General features: G+C 48.9%; 1 protein-coding gene across 1 annotated transcript in view; it reads left to right on the top strand.

Annotated features, from left to right (window-relative positions):
- Window positions 1–15,387, top strand: part of LOC308183251 (interleukin-20-like) — a 31,617-nt gene extending 16,230 nt beyond the window's left edge. The window contains exons 3-11 of the mRNA XM_080569057.1: window positions 1,003–1,296; window positions 2,200–2,282; window positions 4,198–8,768; window positions 9,194–11,918; window positions 12,627–12,836; window positions 12,945–13,010; window positions 13,683–13,835; window positions 14,232–14,306; window positions 14,406–15,387. Of these exons, the coding sequence (XP_080425183.1) occupies window positions 12,678–12,836; window positions 12,945–13,010; window positions 13,683–13,835; window positions 14,232–14,306; window positions 14,406–14,483 (531 nt within the window). The 5' untranslated portion in view covers window positions 1,003–1,296; window positions 2,200–2,282; window positions 4,198–8,768; window positions 9,194–11,918; window positions 12,627–12,677 and the 3' untranslated portion in view covers window positions 14,484–15,387. The remainder of the gene's footprint in view (window positions 1–1,002; window positions 1,297–2,199; window positions 2,283–4,197; window positions 8,769–9,193; window positions 11,919–12,626; window positions 12,837–12,944; window positions 13,011–13,682; window positions 13,836–14,231; window positions 14,307–14,405) is intronic.
- The last annotated feature ends 2,810 nt before the right edge of the window (window positions 15,388–18,197 follow it).

Here is an 18,197-nt window from a genome sequence, read left to right as displayed (position 1 = left end):
GGGCTCCTGGGCTGGGGTCATCTCCACGGCAGCTGCCTGCCTTCTTTCCTGCCCAGGAGCTGAGTTCTTGTTTCCAAACCTTTCTTATTTTGAGCAACCGGTGGCTCTCCATGAAGTCATTTCAGCTCGACACCCCGACAATTCAGAGCGGTTCTCACTCTTGTGCAATTCCCTCCTCCCTGTTTTGGAACCTGTGTTGTTTTTTTTGGTACACAGAGGGCGTAAGCCAGATGTGTCCATTCCACAAAGGAAACCGTCCTGCGCACGCACGGCACTCGGCTGTGTTTACCTGCGTTTCCTTCGCCGTGTCAGAGATCTTGACGGTGCAGTTTCGCTCTGACTCACCCTTGCTTACTGCTGTGGAAATGCATTGACTCTGCAGTACTACGAAGTGCTTGCATGAATGAATAAAGCACCTTTTCCTAAAGAGTGTCCGGGGACGTGGGTGTATTTCTAAACCTTTAGGAAACAGCTTTCACAGTTGCCAAGAAGATTGTTTCAGGAAGGAGCACACATTACTCAAAAGCCGCTTGTACACTTCTACCCCACCTCCCACAGGCTTCTAGGAGCTGCATCTTCAGAAGTACTCAGCAGGATGGCAGGCTTGCTCCCTGCAGTTGAATTGAGGTATTCAGTGTGCAAGGAGAGGTTTCTGGACACGGCCCTGGGCAGCCTGTGCTGCCCGTCCCCGTGCCAGCGGGGCTGGGGGCATTTTGTGCTCTCCAGCATCCCCCTGGAGCTGGTGGCATTTCGTGCATCTCACCGAGGTGCTGCCCATCCCTGAGGTTTTTCTCATGCTGGCAAGCTTCCACGGGGGCAAGCTTTTTCATTTTTTTTTTTCCCCTCTTGGTCTCAGTCACCTCCTTCGGACAAGGGAACATTGTGTGTTTTATGTACTGTTGTAGCTACAGCTTGAAGAATCCCCTAGATTTCCAGGCTGCCATAATGGTGTGTTTCTTTGTTTGTTTTTTTTCCAAAATTCCCCATTTCTCATCCCTTCAGATTCAGGAGAACTGCTGTCTGTGACGTAATGGGGAAACGGGAGGCTTTGTGGCCCTTCATTCACCGTACACGAATAGCAGCTTTGAAGCGATTTCATTTGCTCTCAGAAGCAGCACCCTCTCCGATGACTAACAGTTCCTGATGGGTGAAACATAAAGTGGACTGCTTTTTTTTTTTTTTTACATTTTTTTTTGCTGTCAAGGCATGACGTTGGACTTTTCACTTCTGGAAACCTGCTTTCTAGCACTCTTGTCGGAATTTGCAATGTGACTCATATCAACCTCATATCAACAGGTAAATCCCAAATTACTCTTTGGAAATTTAACCAATGTCATTAATTGTTTTGTCATGTAACATCTAAGTGTCCAGGAATAGGTTACTAATCACGAAAGGAAGACATTGTTATGAACTCTAATGTGACTTCTAATATGACACATAGAAAGATCCTTACATAACATTTTCTTAGTAGGTCCATAACTTCCATCTGACATAAGCCAAGCTGGAATCTTGACCTAAAAACCTTAGGTAACAGAGACTTCCTCTGCTCCGTAGATTCATTTTTTTCAGTGATTAACTTAATGAAGAAATATTTGCATTTTTAAAATTGCATGAATAAAACTTCCAATATTTGGAGCTTGCCATGTCTTTTTCAATTAGATCAGGGAACCATCTCTCTCAAGTGGTAGATTTTAAGAGTTTTCTAAGTAGACTCTAAATAAAATCACTAAATTGATATAATAAAAAATAGATACTATTATATATTATATATAATAATACAATGTATTATACATTATGCTATTATTATAATATATAAGGATAGGGAACAGCATCCCTGTGTCATGGCCTGCCACCAGATTTCAGGGTGCCCCCAGGCAGCTCGGAAGATGCAGCTGTGCTGTCCTCCCCCGATAACATGCCTGTAGCCATTTGATGCCATTCTGCCAGGAGTGCAAAAGGTGTGGATGAGGTCCCTGCTCCTGCAGTGCCCCGTTGGGTGTCCGGATGAGCCCATTGGGGTGGCATCAGGACATCTTCCAGACAAAGGCTGCTGCTCTCCTCCATGTGAGGCTATTTCCTGCTCTGCAGGGGAGCAATACCAACAGGGCTGTCCTTAACTTTCTTCTCTTTTCTTCTGAAGTGAATTGTTGGCAGGGGTTTTCAGATGCTAGCAGTGCCGCCCTATTTCTGTCCTTACAGAAATGAAGGAGTGAGGAGCACGTGCTCTGCAGGAGCAGGGGCAGCCAACGGGGCTTCCTTGGAAGAAAGCAGTATGTTTGCAGGTAAGTTAAGAAGGTGAAAGTATGTAAAATACACTAAACGTGGTCCAGCTTGACTTGCCCAAATGTCTCTTGCAGTGCCTTTTATCTTGAGCATCCTATCAAGCCAATTTTGAACAACTCTTTCTTCTACAGTTCATTTCACAACTGCTGTCTGATGAGTTTCTTTTTTCTACTCTTGGTATTACTGAGGTGTGTGGATCTTCTGGAGAAGATTGTCTCTGTCATGATTTAGCATCATCACTATGACCAATAATACAGAGAATAAACATTCGCAGTTATGAATGGTCATAAGAAAGAAACTGGTTATTGCATTTTTTGAGATGAGAGAAGGCAGAACAGCTGCTCAGCAGCCAGCACAACGTGACTGCCAAGGTGAATTACGGGGACAGCTCTGCTCACTCTCTGCAGGAGCATCAGCCCCCAGCCTGAAGCCAAGCAGGGCCCTGGTGGCTCAGACCTTGAGCAGACCGACAAGGCTGCCTCCGAAGAAATGTTTTGCTAAGTAAGGGCAGCAGAAGGCTTTAGAAGCCCCGTAGCACTGGCACTGTGAGTTGCTGGCGATTGCACCCATTCCTGGCTGGGAAAGCCCTTGGTGCACCGCTGCCTGCCCACCCACAGCTCAGCTCTTCTTTCTCTGTGAGGGGACAGCGTGATGTCCCCATCCTCGGGGCACTGGGGACGGGTGAGCCATCAGCTCCCACCCCTCGGCTCCCACCGCTCACCCATCCCCTGCAGCGGCTCTGCCGCCGGTGGTCCTGGGCACGGCGGTGCCAAAACGAGTTCACAGCCCCGAGGCATCCCAGCTGCCGGGCTGAGAAGCAGTCAGGTTTTTTTTTTATTATTATTATTATAATTTGCATGTCGCAGAGCGGTTGAGAAATCCCGGGCTTTCTTTTCCATCCCGTAAGACGCAGACCAGCACGTGCCAGGCGGTGAGGCAGCGTGGGCGCACGCGGTGGAGTCACCCGGCTGCCAGAGCCCCCGGGTTTCCCCCCACGCCTCCGCTGCTGCCACCGGCCTGAAACACTGGTGGGACATTGCGGTGGCCCCTGGGGACTCCCCGGCAAGCAGTGCTGCGAAGGCTCGGCACGGGTTTTGGGTGACGCGGTGTCACTCGCCTGGACAAGAAACGTGGTGCCGATGCCGGGAGGAATTAGGTCTGACATTTCTGAGCCCCCTCGGAAAAGCCAAGGCAAGAGAAACGAGTTTCATAATGCACGTTCCCAGACCGATCACCCCCAAGGCTGCTGCTCCTTCAGAGAAAAATGCCGTAAACCAGAATCGCTCGAGTTCCCCCCTGCCTTGCGTTTGGTTGTTTTCAGTTGATTCATAATTAGCAGATGCTTTTCAATTCACATTTTCCAAAGGATGAAGGATGCCTCAGTCAGAAACTGGCATCTCAGTGCAGGGCTGTGCTTTCGGTCTGTGCCACTGGCAGGAGGAGGGAAAAAATCTGAGTTTGATCTCACATGTGTAAGCAGAGATTTTTGATAAAAAATGATCCATCTTGCATGCCCTTCCAAGGTGCAAGAGGGGTTTTCATTTTTTGTTTACAACTGGTGGTGAAATCTGGATGTACAAAATACCTCCGGTGGTTAAATTTATTACCAATTTAACATCCTAAAATTTATTTATTACTGTTATAATATAAATTTTAGTTTATTTGTGGTTAATTCGAATTTTAATTTTAAATATAAGATACCTCCTGGAAGGTATTTTAATTGCAAAGATGCAAAGGCGAAGTGAGCATGGGTGCGGAGAACAGCAGCGTCCAGTGATGGGAAGGGTGTCCTTGCACTCATGTTGCTGTTGGGAGCACAGAAGGGTGGGCTGTGGGCAGTGGGCTGAGGGAGCTGCCCCTGCCTGTGCTGCTTTTGTCTGCACATCGTGCTTGGGAGTTGTCTTCTCATTGCAGCCAGTGGAAGATCCTCTTCAGCATCAGGCTCAGGCGCTGAGGTCCCTTCTCTGTGGCTGCTTTCCATGTCGCTCGGGATGGCCGTAAGTAGGAAGTGGCTGATGAACCCGAATGTGGAAACCCCCCTCTCTGAAATTGGTGTTAAAAAAAAAAAAAAAAAAAAAGAAGAGGAAGGAAAAAAAAGGGGAGAAAAAAGATCTGAAGCAAACGCCCTCTGCTAGCTTTCTCTCCTGTTTCAGGAAAGAGGAGCCCTGCCATTTAGCCATTTATCACCCTTTCCTCCTGGCTGGCAGCAGGTTTGCTGGAAATGGGATATCCAGCGGGACGTCCCCGGCTCTGTGCCTGCGGCTCGGGGCAGGGCAGGACGGGAGCTGCAGCCCCGAGCATCCCGGCTCAGAGCCTGCCACTGCTTGGGCTGGTGGCTTTGTGCATGGCAGCAGCGTGCTGTGAGGAACGAGGCACAGAGCCCGTTACTTTCCAGGAATTTATGCCTAGAAGCTGGGCTGCCCTGGCATGGAGGGTGGGACAAACCCTGCGCTCTCTTGGGATGCGCAGGTCTGAGCCTTGCACGGAGGAATCATTCCTGATAACACTTCCAGGGGATGCGGCGCTGATTTGTTGGGTTTTTGCTGGTTTCCATCAACAAATAACATAGGAGATGGGAGAGCCGAGGGGCTGCGAGGTGCTGGCAGAAGCCCTTTTGCTTTCTTTCCCCCCTGTGCTCTCTTCTCGAGCTGGGGCAGCCCTCGCCCTGTGTCCGCGGGCTGCCCCGCTCTGCTTCGCAGGCACGAAACCTCTTGGTTGTGAAATTGAGACTGATTCCAGTCCCGAGTTAGTGCATGCTGAAGGCAATATTAACCCAGCGAAAACCGAAACTTGTCTTTAAGAGATGGGCTATGTACAGACTCCACAGCTAATTTACTGAAACATGTGTTTCAGTTTTGGTGAAAGGTGAATCGATGAGAGCTCTGCCTGGCTATTGGAGTGATTCATTTGCTCCCCAGATAATTCAAAAATGGAGTTAGTAGCAGTGAGCAGTCAGTTTCTCCTCTATTAGGCATCATTTAGTGCCTGCACCATCAGCACATTTTGCCCTCCCGGACAAACCCCAGCTCCGTGGGACAGGCAGTTCCAGCGCTCGCCCAAATTCGAGGCCGAGGAGCTTTCTAAAAATGCTGAATCTGGCGGCTGGTCCCCTTCTCTCCTGGGCATTACAGATCATTTTAAAAGCTGTGCCATTCAAAGCTATTGTCTGTCTGAAGCTTGCAAGGAGGAAAGGAGTGGTTTGATATTTCATAGAGAAACGGCCCCACAGGGTACAATTCCCTCACTGGCTGCACCTAGTGTATTTTGAAGTATTTGGTGTGCTATTGCTTATCTAGAAGCAGGGGTAATGAGCCCCAGTAACTCTGTGCATGTTCTGTTTATTTATTTGTTTATTTATTTATTTATTATTTTGTGTCATTTTCTTTTTTGTTTTAAATCTCTGTTTGCTCCAGACAGAGCCTGATAAGCGAGGCCACATTCTGGGTCTGTTCACTTGAATTTTCAAAGTGAAGAACTTTTCTCCAGCGTTGGCTATTTTTGTTCTTGACTCCTCTTCATATCTCCGCCTCCTGTCACCAACTGCCCCCTTTCCAAGGTGCTCACTTGCTCCTTCGGCAGCATCCCCACGGGAGCCCTCCAGGACTGCAGGAACAAGAGAAACACTGCAATAAATGGTAACGCAAATAACGACTGCGGCTCTAATTACAAGAGAGAACAAGGATTAAAATTAGAACTGAGCATTGTAAACAAATCTAAATCCTGCAGGGAAGATGTGTGGGGGGCTTCTCGTGGGTTTTGAAAGTGGAAGTCAATTTGCTTCAGTCGTTTCTCGTGTTCACTGAGCCCAGCTCTCTCCGTCGAGAAAGACCTCTCAAGAAAGTTTCGTTTCTCTGCGAAGTGTTGGTCCTGCAGCCCCGTGCAGCCCTGCAGGCCACCGCCGCGCTGCCGACGTGGGTTGAGGTCACAGCTCTTCTTCATCGTTTTTTTCCCCCTGTACACTGGTGTCACCGCTTGTTTACAGGAGCCCTATTATTAATATGTCGGATGCCCACATCAAAAGGCTTCTGAAACCTCCTGGAAACTGAAAAAGCCTCATTGATAGAACCTGTGTTCAGTATTGTTGGTAGATTTGAGTCTTTGAAATACGTGTGTATGAGGGCTAGTGCCTAGCTCAGCACTGGTGCTGGGCTTTACATCATTCGTTAGTGGAAGCTTTCGTTTATCTTCAATAGCAAGGAAGCTCTTCTCAGGCACTTTTACCTCAATTTTTGCTGAAATGGCCAATTTCCTTAGCACAGCGGGGAAAAGGAAAAAAGCAAATCATCAAAGTTCACTCTCTGGCTGCGAAATCTTGCAGAAACGATCACAAGTGACTGGGTACCCGAGCAGGGTGACTGCGAAACCTTACGGAAAATTCCTCGACTGCTGCAGGTTCGGGATGAAAACTTTCCAAGAGCAATTCGTTTCTCCATCCAGTCCCCCGAGGTAGCAATCCCCGAAGCTGTTGCTCTGGGCACGGCGGGGGACGCTGCCTTGCAAGCACGGGGCGGTGGGCAGCTGGAACAAGCTAGCAGGAGCTGCTCTTTAGCTGTGCTATGACACTGTAAAGACCTGAAATATGCATTTCCCTTTGAGGAAGATGCCATTTATGATAACCAAAATATGAGTTCACGTTTTTATCAAAACTGGGTAAGCAAGTATTTAACCTTCAACACCCCCACCCCCCTACACCAGTGACTAAATGAATGGTTTTCTGCAGAAGAGCTATGTCGGTGTACAAGATCCTCCACCGCGCTTTTCTCCTTCCACAAAGATGAATCTTAGAGGGAAAAAGAAATAAAAAAAAAAACTTTTTTTGCTTTTTTTTATATCCTCTTTGGGTAAAATCCTGGCGTGGTGGCAGCCCTGCCACCGGTGAGTCATACGCATGACATCGCATCTGCTCTGTGAAGGCGGTGGCTGAGGCAGTGGCATTTTCTATGACGTGCAGCCCTGCACAGCCGCGAGCTGAGGATGCCCAGCGAGGCCAGCGTGAGCCCAGGGCCACTGCAGCAGCGGGGAGCTGCTCCCCGGGGACAACCGCGGCTCTGTCCCCTTTCCGATGCTGCGGGTAAATGGCAGAAGCAGCTCCAGAGGGACAGGAGTTGACATCTCCACCCAGGGGATGCTTTAAAGCGCGGTGCTCAGATGTCATCTCAGGGTGGTGTCACACCTCGGGGTGCTCTCCTGGAGCCCCCCTGAGGCAACGACAGCCCCAGGCTGCCCCTTTAGGGTTTGTGATCGGGCCGGCTGGGGCTGCGTGCCTGCTGCCCAGGCTCTTCCAGGCACCCGTGGAAAAGCAGCTCTGGAGAAGTTAAACGTGGGGAAAGAAGTGTGCCTGCCAAAGTGGAGCATCTGCAGTGTTAAGCAGGGCGTTTCCATGCAGGGTGTTAGGATAACAGCTATGGATGGAGGAAAATTAAGGTTTTAGGGCACATTTCTCAGGTCTTGAGACCCCTTCCTGAGCCCTGCTGGGAGCGGGGCTGGGCAGGACCCCTCTGCCAGCTCCCCACTGGAAATCCTGGCATCATCTGGGGTCTGGCTCCATGGGCTTGGTGCTTCGCTTGTCCCTGGCCGAACAGGAGCTGCGCCGGGTGAGACTGAGCCGTGCCCAGCCTGCCGCTCCCCGACAGGCGGGACTCAGAGCTCGATTTTCAGAATTATTAAAGTGGTTATGGTTAGAAACGTGACTGAGAAGAGGGCACATAATGTACCACACCTAGCAGCCGATTATTCCTCACAGAGCTCTTTCTGAGTCATTTGATGAGTTTACCGAGAAAAACAATTTTTTACTTTTGTCAGCAGCATTGCAGAGCTGTGGCTGAGCAGGCGGCGAGGCTGCTCTGATAACAGGTCCCTGGTTTCTGTCGATAATGAACTGCACTAATTAAGAGACGGAAGAGCAGCCAGATTTTTGGAGGCCAGGACGGGGCAGGGCAACACATTTCCACCGTGAGCTGCAGCGTGCACTGGTGCAGAAGCTAATGGAAAGAGTGACGCCGAGGCAGGGACTGTCCTCAGGGCACCGGGGCAAACCCCTGCCTTTCGGGAGGACCGGTCCAGATCAGCACTTGTTCACATGAGGTTTGAGAAGGGCTCCAGATTTGAGGGTCAGGTGGTTGCTTGACAATGAAACCGCTGTTTTTTCAGGGGCTGAGAACCACCCAGAGCTGCAGCACGGCTGCAATTAATCGTCCCATCGGCACCTGGCGCTGATCGGGGCAGGGCAGCCTGACAGCGCCCTGCAGTACCTGAGGAATTACTCTTGTGCATAAAAACCAAGTCAAAAGGTTTTCCTCTGCCTGTGGAAATCCTTTGGCAAGGGTCTTGGTTAGCCACGGTATCACCAAGAGAGATGGTAAATCTTACCAGCTGCTTTTCTCGAACATTTTTGTCCTGGGTGGCTGAGTTGCTTTTTGTGGATCTTCTCATGAAACATGTCATGAAGAGCTCCTCGAGCTCAGATATTGTCACTGGTCTTTGCAGTTAAGTCTGGATTTTTTTTTTTATTAAAATTACTACAGGCATTTCTATCATTCATGTCGTCTATTTCTGGGGATCTGTGTACAAACCATTATCAGCTTCAGATCTGAAATGCTGGAGCACCTAAAACTGCTGTGAAATATGAGTAATACAGTACAGAATGGCAAACCAAGAATGGTCTGCAAAGCATTATCAGATCTCCTTACAGAATGAAACTACATTGAGATGCACTGTTGAAACTGGTACCTTATCACTCTGAAATCCTTTACTGGAAATCTAGTGTTGATGTGTGTGTGTGGCCAGTTCTTGACAGCACGGCTCCTGTTCAGATCACAATGTCTTGATGGCGGATGTTTTTTTCTAAGTTAGTTTGTTGTTTGTTTGTTTATTGTTGGTGGGTTTTTTTAATTATTTTTATTTTTTTTAGGATGAAATGAAAGCTTTTGGATATCTGACTAGCTGGTGGATCAGTGGTGTACCCCAACGAGCAAGGCTCAGAAGCTGGCAGCATGTGGCGTGTACAGGGATGGCTCTCCAGGGGGATGCTGCAGCCCCTGGGAGCCTACGAGCAGACCACAGGCTGCTCAGAGGGCTGCTTTCCACTTTTATTAATAACTTTGAGGCAAGCTAGTGATGTTCAGGGCTTGTCTTCTTACCTTTTAATCCCCTATCATGGTGTCAGCCAGCTAACAGCCCTCCGTGCTGTGTGTTACTATGTCACGGCTACTTTCCTTGTGCCCCATCCCACCGTGCCTGCCATGAAAGCCCTGGGGAGGAGCCCCCCCCTTGCTGCAGGCAGCCTGGGAGGACGGGGGACAGGACCACGTCCCAGCGTGCAGCTGTACATGAAAGCCTTAATTACGCCAAGAACGCCTCAGGGAGTCAATTCCCAGCTGATCTCACCTGCGTTGTCACGCTGCCGGCGTTCAGAAATCCCTATTCTTTTCCTCTTCCTTCCCAGAGCGTATGAGACACAGCTTGCTGTTTTATTGAGGATGTTCTCCTTTTGCTGCAGCTGGCACGCAGACGAGAGCCTCTGTTACGCATCTGCGTGGGGAAAGCTGAGCCGAGGAGATTTGCTCCGACCAGGAGCTGGTCCAATGCCTGCCGAAATCCTGCCGTGCCCTCAGCAGGCACACTGTGCCCCGTCTTCTCCAAAAGGCACACGCTGGGGACCCTCAGAGGTGCAGCACTGGCAGTCAAACACCATCACTGTGCACGTACTTGAAAAAAACACAAGGAAAAGCTATGGATCCTGTCCCACGCTCTCCAACATCGTTGTTCTCTCTCTCACTCGAGGCAAGGCTCACGTTCTTGCTGCTGCTTTGCGAGTGGAAGCACAGCAAGGCCAAGGGACGCCCAGGGCCATGCTGAATATGTAGGGAAGCAAAGCCCTGAGCCCCCCTGTCCAACATCTCCCTCCTGTTCCCCTCTTACCCCATCGTCTTCTCCCCACGGGCTGCTGGGCAGATTTTAACCCCTGACAGTTTCTTGCCTGCTGGTGTTTGGTGACCTGCCTTTAGGGCATCAGTTACCAAAAAGGAAGATGTTCAGTTACCAAAATGAAAGGAGAAATCCCTTCTTCTCATCTGCAATTTACATAATGAAGTAAGAACTCGCTGCCTCTTCCCTCATTTCCTCACCTGGGCTGGGTGTGCACCCGGCTGCCTGGGAAAGCTGCAGGGCCCTCGGGTGCCTCTTCCTCTGCTGCGAGCGCACCTTTTGCTGCAATTCCGTGCAGCAGCTGGGAATTTGGGGAGGAAGGCATAGGTTAATGCCATGTGCTGCCGAGAACTCCAACACCTCGGCAAGAGCAAATGCAACCTGCTGCAGATTTGGACCTGCCTTTTGGCTGTTTTCTTTGACAGTGCTAAGGCACGGGGCTGAGGGAGGCACGTTGGGTGCATTTGTGGTAATTTCAGCTGTATGCAATACTGTGACTAGCCCGGGCATAAAATCTATTTGCCTAGTGTTACTGTGATGATAGATATACTCTCAAGATTGAGCTCAGTTATCAATAAATTACTCACTCTGCAAAACTTGAAGTAACAGCCCCCGTGCACAAGCTTTCACACACAAGACCTGCATTGCAACAGCCGTGTTCGGGCTCCTGCTCTGCCCCAGAGCATCGTGGCTGGTTTGTGGGGCTGCAAGGACACCTCTGCCCCCTCTGGTCCCTCTGAGCATCCCTCCTGGGTACAGGGAGCCTGAGAAGGTTTTTTCACCGCTCGTTTTTGTTTGCAGGCTGTACTTGGCTATGTCCAAAAGGGTTACACAAACGACTAACCTAACCTTGGAGCCAAAAGCCTGGTGAACCCACTTGGGTTTTGCCCCCTTTGCATGACAGCATGCCCCAGCTGGCAAACCCTGCTCCCAGGGGACTGTCTGCATCCAAAAGGCCGGTGTGAGAAGGTGCCAGCTCTGCCCAAGGACCTTGGCTGCACCATTAGGTTTTTCTCAGGTGATGCTCGCAGCAGCGTGAGCATGGACCTCGCAGTCAAAGTCTTTGCCTGTGGGTAGAACTGCCCTGCTGCCACTGGGCTGGTACGTTTTAAAGGTTTGAGTGAAATTCATCCCCTTCAAGCTTTGGTTTGTGCGTAGTGCTCACATAAGTTACCAGTGCTCCTGAAAACCTAAGGACTTTTTGCAGCCCCGAGCTGCTGTCCCTCTCGGACCCCAATGTCTCCGGACACCCGGCACACGCAGACGGAGGCGTGTCCATCCCCGCAGCGAGTCTGAGAGCAGGGTCTCCCAGAACCAGAGGATGAAGGTCTCACACACCAGGACAGCGGTGGAGAATGGCCTCAGCAGCTTCCTGACTCCCCCTGCGTTGGCCAGGGGGCATCGCCAGGACCGTGCCGGGGGACCCGCAGCCCCGAGTGCTGCGTGGCAGAGATGCCGCCCCCACCCCTCGGTCACAGCTTCCCAACCCCGGGCGGCAGCAATGCCAGGATTTCCCGCCTCCAGATGCAAGGGAAACACCTCTGGGTGAAAGAGTTGGAATTACAAAGGGAAATATATGCTGGGAAAAGCAAGAAAAGTCCCAAAAGTTAATCCGAGAGCTATTTCCTCCCAGTACCTGGATAAAAACGTGTTCTTCGGAGCTCTCCAGGTCAGACGTTGACGAGACGGGTGAACCCGTGGCAAAGAAGGTAAGGTACTGGCTTTGTCCTTCTGCTGCATGTCCCTTTTATCTCCTGGTACTCCTGTACCGAGCTGCTGTGAGGTTTTTGTTTATGAATAGCCTTTATTTTCAGTTACAAAACTTAAAAAGTTTTTTTTAAAAAAAAGTTATTTACAGTTACAAAACCTACGTTTGGAGTATCGGTGCTGTTTCAGAGAGAAAGCATTTTCCTTCGGGAACTGCCTTTGGGATCTGCTGCTTTCAGTCACACTTACCTTCAGTCCAGCTGTCCAGTAGACTTTTAAATACCTAATTTATCTGCTGAAAATTTTGGAGAAGAGCTTTGTCTATTTACATGCTACCTTTTACTGGCTTTTTTTTTTTTCCTTCTTTTGGGATCTTTTAGTAAATACTTGTTCTTATATAATTTTTTTCTTTGGCACCTGGGGAAGAAAGAAGAAATAGTTAAGAGATACCAATCAGTGTGTTGCTTTTAGACATACATACCTCTATGTGTACAACCAGTGCTATATAGAATGTGTATATTTTCAGAAATATGATTGTGCCATTTAGCTTGTGGCATATACATCCAAACATACTTGTCAGATGTATTTACTTCTGTGATCTCAGCTAGTATTTTACATATAAACTGTGATGAGGTGAGCAATGAACGTTAAACAATTTGCTGGAAATCTTAATAAGAACTATTGAATTATTTTTCTTCTGTGTTTTTTAGAGGAGAGACATTGAGGAAACACAGGCTTGAGCAGGTCTCCCCGGCAGCAGCATGAAGGGCTCCCGCTTACTCCTCTGCCTCTGCTCCGTGACTTGCTGGTTGAGTCTGATGCCGGCAGCTGAAAACAAAATCTTCCACTTCGGACCCTGCAGGATTTTAATGAGTGTCACCGAGATCAGGTCTGGCTTCACTGCAATTAAAGCAAACATCGTAAGTATTGCCACGGGCTCCTGGGGAGCTGGGGATCTGTGCGGCCAGCAGTTCCCAAAGCCCTGTGGAGCTGGTGCATCCATCGCCACGTCTTCTCTTTCCACGCAGCAAGCCCGAGACCCCATCAGGACCCTGAGCATCCTGTCGCACCCGCAGTCTCTGCACAAGGTCAAGGTAGGCGCCCGTACCGTGCCTCCACTTCTCTGACTAATTTTGACCAGCTCGCTTGCTAACACCAGTCATAAAGAATTCCAGTTCAGAAGGGTTTGGTGAGTTGTAGCAGTGCAATTTCTAAATTCCTGTGAAGCACAGGCACTGACAGAAAGAACACGTCAGGGAGGATAAAGTGATGCGGATCACGTATGTGAAAAGAGGTGGGTGTCCTGCTGCAGTTCCTGCGCGGTGTGGGCTCGCTGAGCTGGCTGCCTTTCTCTAGAAATGTGGGCAGCCGCTTGCTGGTGCTCGCCCTGCTCCCATTCCTTTCTGCCAGGCGGTCGTGGTGGCCCTTGGTTTCCTGAGAAATATAAACAAGGTCTTTGCAACTCTCACACTCCAAGGTACTAGACACGGGCCACTGCTTCAGGCCTATAATACCCAGCTACAAAATCAGATGATTATTTTGGTGCTAAGGATGGATCTAGAAAATCAGCCTAAAATACCCATCTATACATATTATCAATACATGCCAAGAAGGGCTGGAAAAGCTTTCATGACACAAAGCATCACGCTGTCAGCTTCTGTGTTTAGCATCAGAGACGGCTTGGTCTAGCTGTGGAGAGAAGGACGGGTGACTACGGGTTTGTAGAACTCTGGAAGACCTCTTAAAAGTAGAATTTATTGCTTAAGTCTTCAGATCGATGCTGCATCATCCATAACCTCTTCAACTTCTACATGGACAAAGTCTTCAAGCACTGCCAGACTGAGGACTCATACATCAACCGGAAAATCAGCAGCATAGCCAACTCCTTCCTCAGCATCAAGAAGAAACTCGAGCAGTGTGTAAGTCTTGGTTGTTGCTAACATTCACTTTCAGCTGTTAGTATTTGGTGTGTAAATAAACCTAAGTGCTTCATAACTTACAAAATATTTATTTATAAAAAAGATTTTAACAAGAATATGAAGAAGTATGAAATGAATAGTTCGTTTCCACTAAGAAATTTTTGTATTTGCTCATTCATCAGCCAGCTCCCATGGTGGCTCTCAAAAACTGTCTCTCTGTCCACCCAAGTGTCCTAAGCTGAAGTCTGATTTAAGGACCCGCAGCCTTTTGCATAATTGAACAAGATCTCAGTGTATATTATACAATAGTTTAACTAGATAGTATAACTAGAAAGGAATTTCATATCTTTAAAAATGACCCCCCCATGCCTAATGAATTCAATTTCATTTTTCTAGCATAATCAAAATAAGTGCTTGTGTGGCCAGGAATCCACTGAGAAATTTAAGCAAATACTCGCGAACTACGAAGGGGTAAGTTGATGATTCTGTCCAATAATTAATGCAGCCATTCAGAGTCTCCTTAGGCTCCGTGGTACTCACTATCAACCTGTTCCCTTACATCCCTTTCAGCTGAATATCACATCTGCAGCAATTAAATCCCTGGGCGAGCTGGACATCCTTCTGGACTGGATGGAGAAATCTCGTTAGAGCGGGAGGCAAGAACCACCCGCTAACGAGGCTGCTGGCAGGTTGCACCCCTCGGCCGTAGGCAGGACAATAACGCCCTGTCCCAGAGCAATCCCACTGATGCAGCTGAAGTTGGATCAGACTCCTGGTGTTTTGCTACCCAGGTGAACAGGCAGATGTGTCAGCAGGGTCTTGCATTTAGATGGAGATACGGAGTTTGTTCGAATCAGCTTCGCACTCACATATCTGACTTCTATCAAAGGACACTTTACAAGGGAAAACTCTGTATTTCTCTTGCTTGCAGACATAAGCTATGATAATTTAATAAAAGTATTGTTTAAATTATAAACTCTTTGTATATTCATGAGCGCCCAGTGTCTGGTAGGAACTACTCTGATACAGCTGATGCTACAGACAGTGCTCGCAAGTCTGGTTTCAGTCTTTTGAGGCTGCTTCTGCTGCCGTGTTCTGGCTGAAAGTAGGTGCATTGTGTGAGAAAATAGGTCCTCACAGGTGTTGCAGGCCTAAGAAATCTGTGTTTCCTTTTCAGATGGTATTTTCTGCCTTATCAGTAGAAAAAAGTTTACTATGCAAAAAAAGTTTACTATGTGGTTGCTGAATAGAAAAAACTTCTTGTGTGCATTATTGTAATTTACTGACACTCAGTAGCACATTTTGTGGAAGTCTGATGCACTTACTGTAAACAAACCCAATTTGAAACTGTGCTGAGTCTGTGTATGTCAAAATTTTGAGGAATTATGTTTCTAGTTGGCGAAACTGTCTGAATTCACCGTGGCGTCCTTTTGTAGCAGATGCAGTCCCTACTGGCAATGGCATGCATTCAGATGTGCACAAGAGCCTGTGAGCACGTCTCTACATGCTAGTGATTAAAAAAAAAAAAAAATGAAACAAGTAATGTTGGGTTATTTTTATTTTGTACAAATTGTCAGCAAGCATGAGGCTTAGGAACTCTTCTTTTGTGTATTTTCAAATGAAAGCAGGTGTGTTTGTGTATTTCCCTGTGTTCAGGAGCGATCAGGCTGGGGGTGTCTGGCCAGGGCAGAGGCCCACGTGTGAGCGGGCAGAGGCAGGGAGGGTGCTGCCATCCGGGTGCCTCCGGGAGGCTCCTTCACAGCCTGTTGCTCTTTCAGAACAAGCTCCTTGTGCCCTCAAGGAGGAGCCAGCTCCTGCTGCAGCTTCACCCATTGCAGGCAGCACCTGGCCAAGGCTTTCTGGATCACGCCAGCATCCCTGCACGAGGCCAGTGTCTGCCACATCCAGTGTCGGAAAAATGAAGCAATGCGAAGGAGGAGAAGGAGGAGGAGAGCCCTCGTCTGTTCCCCAAAAGACCCAGTCCTGAGACTTGACTTAGACCTGAGACCCAAACGCTTGTCAGCATTTGCCTGCAGTGCATGTGCGTGTGCTTCTTGCTGAGCGGGATTTGGTGATTCACTTGCAAAGAAAGAGCTCCTTGATTGCTCACTAACCTTGCTCAAATATTTGCTTATGCTGTTCAGGGCCTTCCTTCCCTTAATTTCCTTTCCCGTTACTAGGTTTTTGCAGTGTGACATCCATTTGCCTTGGTGTCAGGGTGTGAATGGGTGAACACATGGCTCTCCCTGCTCACGGAAGCTAATCTTTCAACGTCAGCACCTCGAAATCAACCATTTAAGGATGACAGATATTTTCCATGTTCCACAACCTTCTATTAACGAGAAAATATGAATGAAGTGGTGAGACAGCTCCTCACCGACCCAAGGAAATCAGCAGTGTCACTAACTGGTGAAGGAGCTGAGGCTGCTTGGTGATGTCCATGAGGACCTCTCCATTGATCAGGGTGGGATTTGGACCACAGCTCAGGGCAGGAGCTGGGTTCTGTTGCACATCCTCAGCTTGTGCTGTCACAATTACCATTATTTATCTGATTTCATTGTGTAGCCTATACAGAGGGTCTTATGCCTCAAACCACACGTCTTACCACCGAGCAGTAAATTCACACTTCTCACCCCTTGCAAAGGCATGCAGCAGGTGAGGGACAGGCACCTCGTGCACTGAGGTGCATGAGGAGGGAGCCAGCATCTGGAAGCAGAGCACACAGTCACGGTCAGAGCCGGCGGGGAGGATGCTGCACCCACACTCTCTTTGCCTCCTTCACTACTCTCCGGGAGCTCAGCATCTCGCTCCCGTGCAGGGGCAGCGCCATGCAGGAGGAGCAGTGCTGAGGAAAGGACGCCTGCAGGCAGGTGGAGGAGGAAGCTGCTTTGCAAAGGGAGAGAAAGTGGGGTTTTCTCCTCTTGGAAGTTTCGAAACCTTAGCATTCTCCTGCAGCTTTATTACTGCTCAGCCCCTGGGGACACTTTCCGAGCGCACGCCTTTCCTATTGCACCAGAATCATCCACTCACTTCCAGCAACTGCGGGCAGGAGCAGACCTGTCCTGACCCCTCTGCTTCTTGCAGCACCCGAGCCCCTTCCTGCCGTGCTACAGAGAGGATGCAGCCCAGGGTCTGGGGCAGATGAGCTAGAGCCTGATATCTGAGCTCCTGTGACAGCGATTGCAGTGCTGGAGGGAGAACAGCCCTACGCACCAAACTGCGGGGCCGGGAGGGGAAACACAGAAATAAATACCAGCCGACCTGCTGCCCTCCTGCTTGTCTTGAGCCAAAATTGTCTCAGCTCGTATTCCAGGGAGGTCCATGATGCAGAAATAATTTGGCTATTGGGCTTTCATTCCTGATGAAAACTCGGTGTCTGTAGGGTAATGTGAACAACCACTGTCTGACCTTGATGATCTACTGTCCTGTTTTCACTTCAAAGTGTAGCTAATATTTTACTAAAGCAGAAATGTGTTTATGGTGTTACTGCAACACTGTTGGCTTGGACTCTAGCCAGGGTAAGGATCCTTATTCTTCATATTTTATGGTTTGCTGCCAGAGATGCACGCAGCCCAGACAGACTCAGGGAATTTAATTTGTCTGTGCTGTTTCTGCCCTTTCTCCTCTGTCCCCGTCTGCCTTTCATCAGCTGAGCAGGCACCACTCTGGCTCCTTCCTTGTGACGTGCAGAAACTCTCATGTTCAGGGAAAATTGTTTCTCTGCTTTGTCACAACTTCTTCATCTTTGCTGCTTCCCAAACTGCTTTATCTGTGGGGTATTCAGCTTTCTGTACCAGCATCTGGCTGACAGACAGCGGTACCTCAGCTACTGTTCTGAAAGCCATGCACTAATAAATCATTTTTCTCTGTTCGGTCACCCGCTCTTGAGAATAAGACCAGGAGACAACACTTTTTTTAATTACAGCCATCATTGCTTCTGCCTGGACAAACATGAAACCAGCCGGGGGCAGCAACCACCAAAGCCTGTTGCCTCATCCGTTATACAGGCTGCTCAACAGGCCGTCGTAATAATTAATGCCATTCTGTGGTAAATTGCTGCTGTCGATGAAAATGCATACGAGGAACATTACTCAGAACGTTTTCTACTCTTCTCCATTGCCCCTCGCCTCCGTGGGGCTCAGACCCTCCTGTGCCATTTGCAACAGCAGGTGTCAAAAATGCTGGAGAAAGCCAAAGCATAAGGAGGTGAAAGTCAGCCAAAGGAAAGGCACAGGCAGAGAGGGGAAATACTTCTTTGCAGATGCTCTTTGCAGGCAGAGGGCATGGGGCTCTGGGGCTGCTGGGTGGCAGCTCTCAACAGCAATTTTCATTTACAGGCTAAAGCAGACTGCTCGCACTTGA

This window comes from Anser brachyrhynchus (assembly GCF_964034855.1).
Source record: "Anser brachyrhynchus genome assembly, chromosome: 27".
NCBI lineage: Eukaryota > Metazoa > Chordata > Aves > Anseriformes > Anatidae > Anser > Anser brachyrhynchus.
This window is presented reverse-complemented; position numbering and strand designations above follow the sequence as displayed.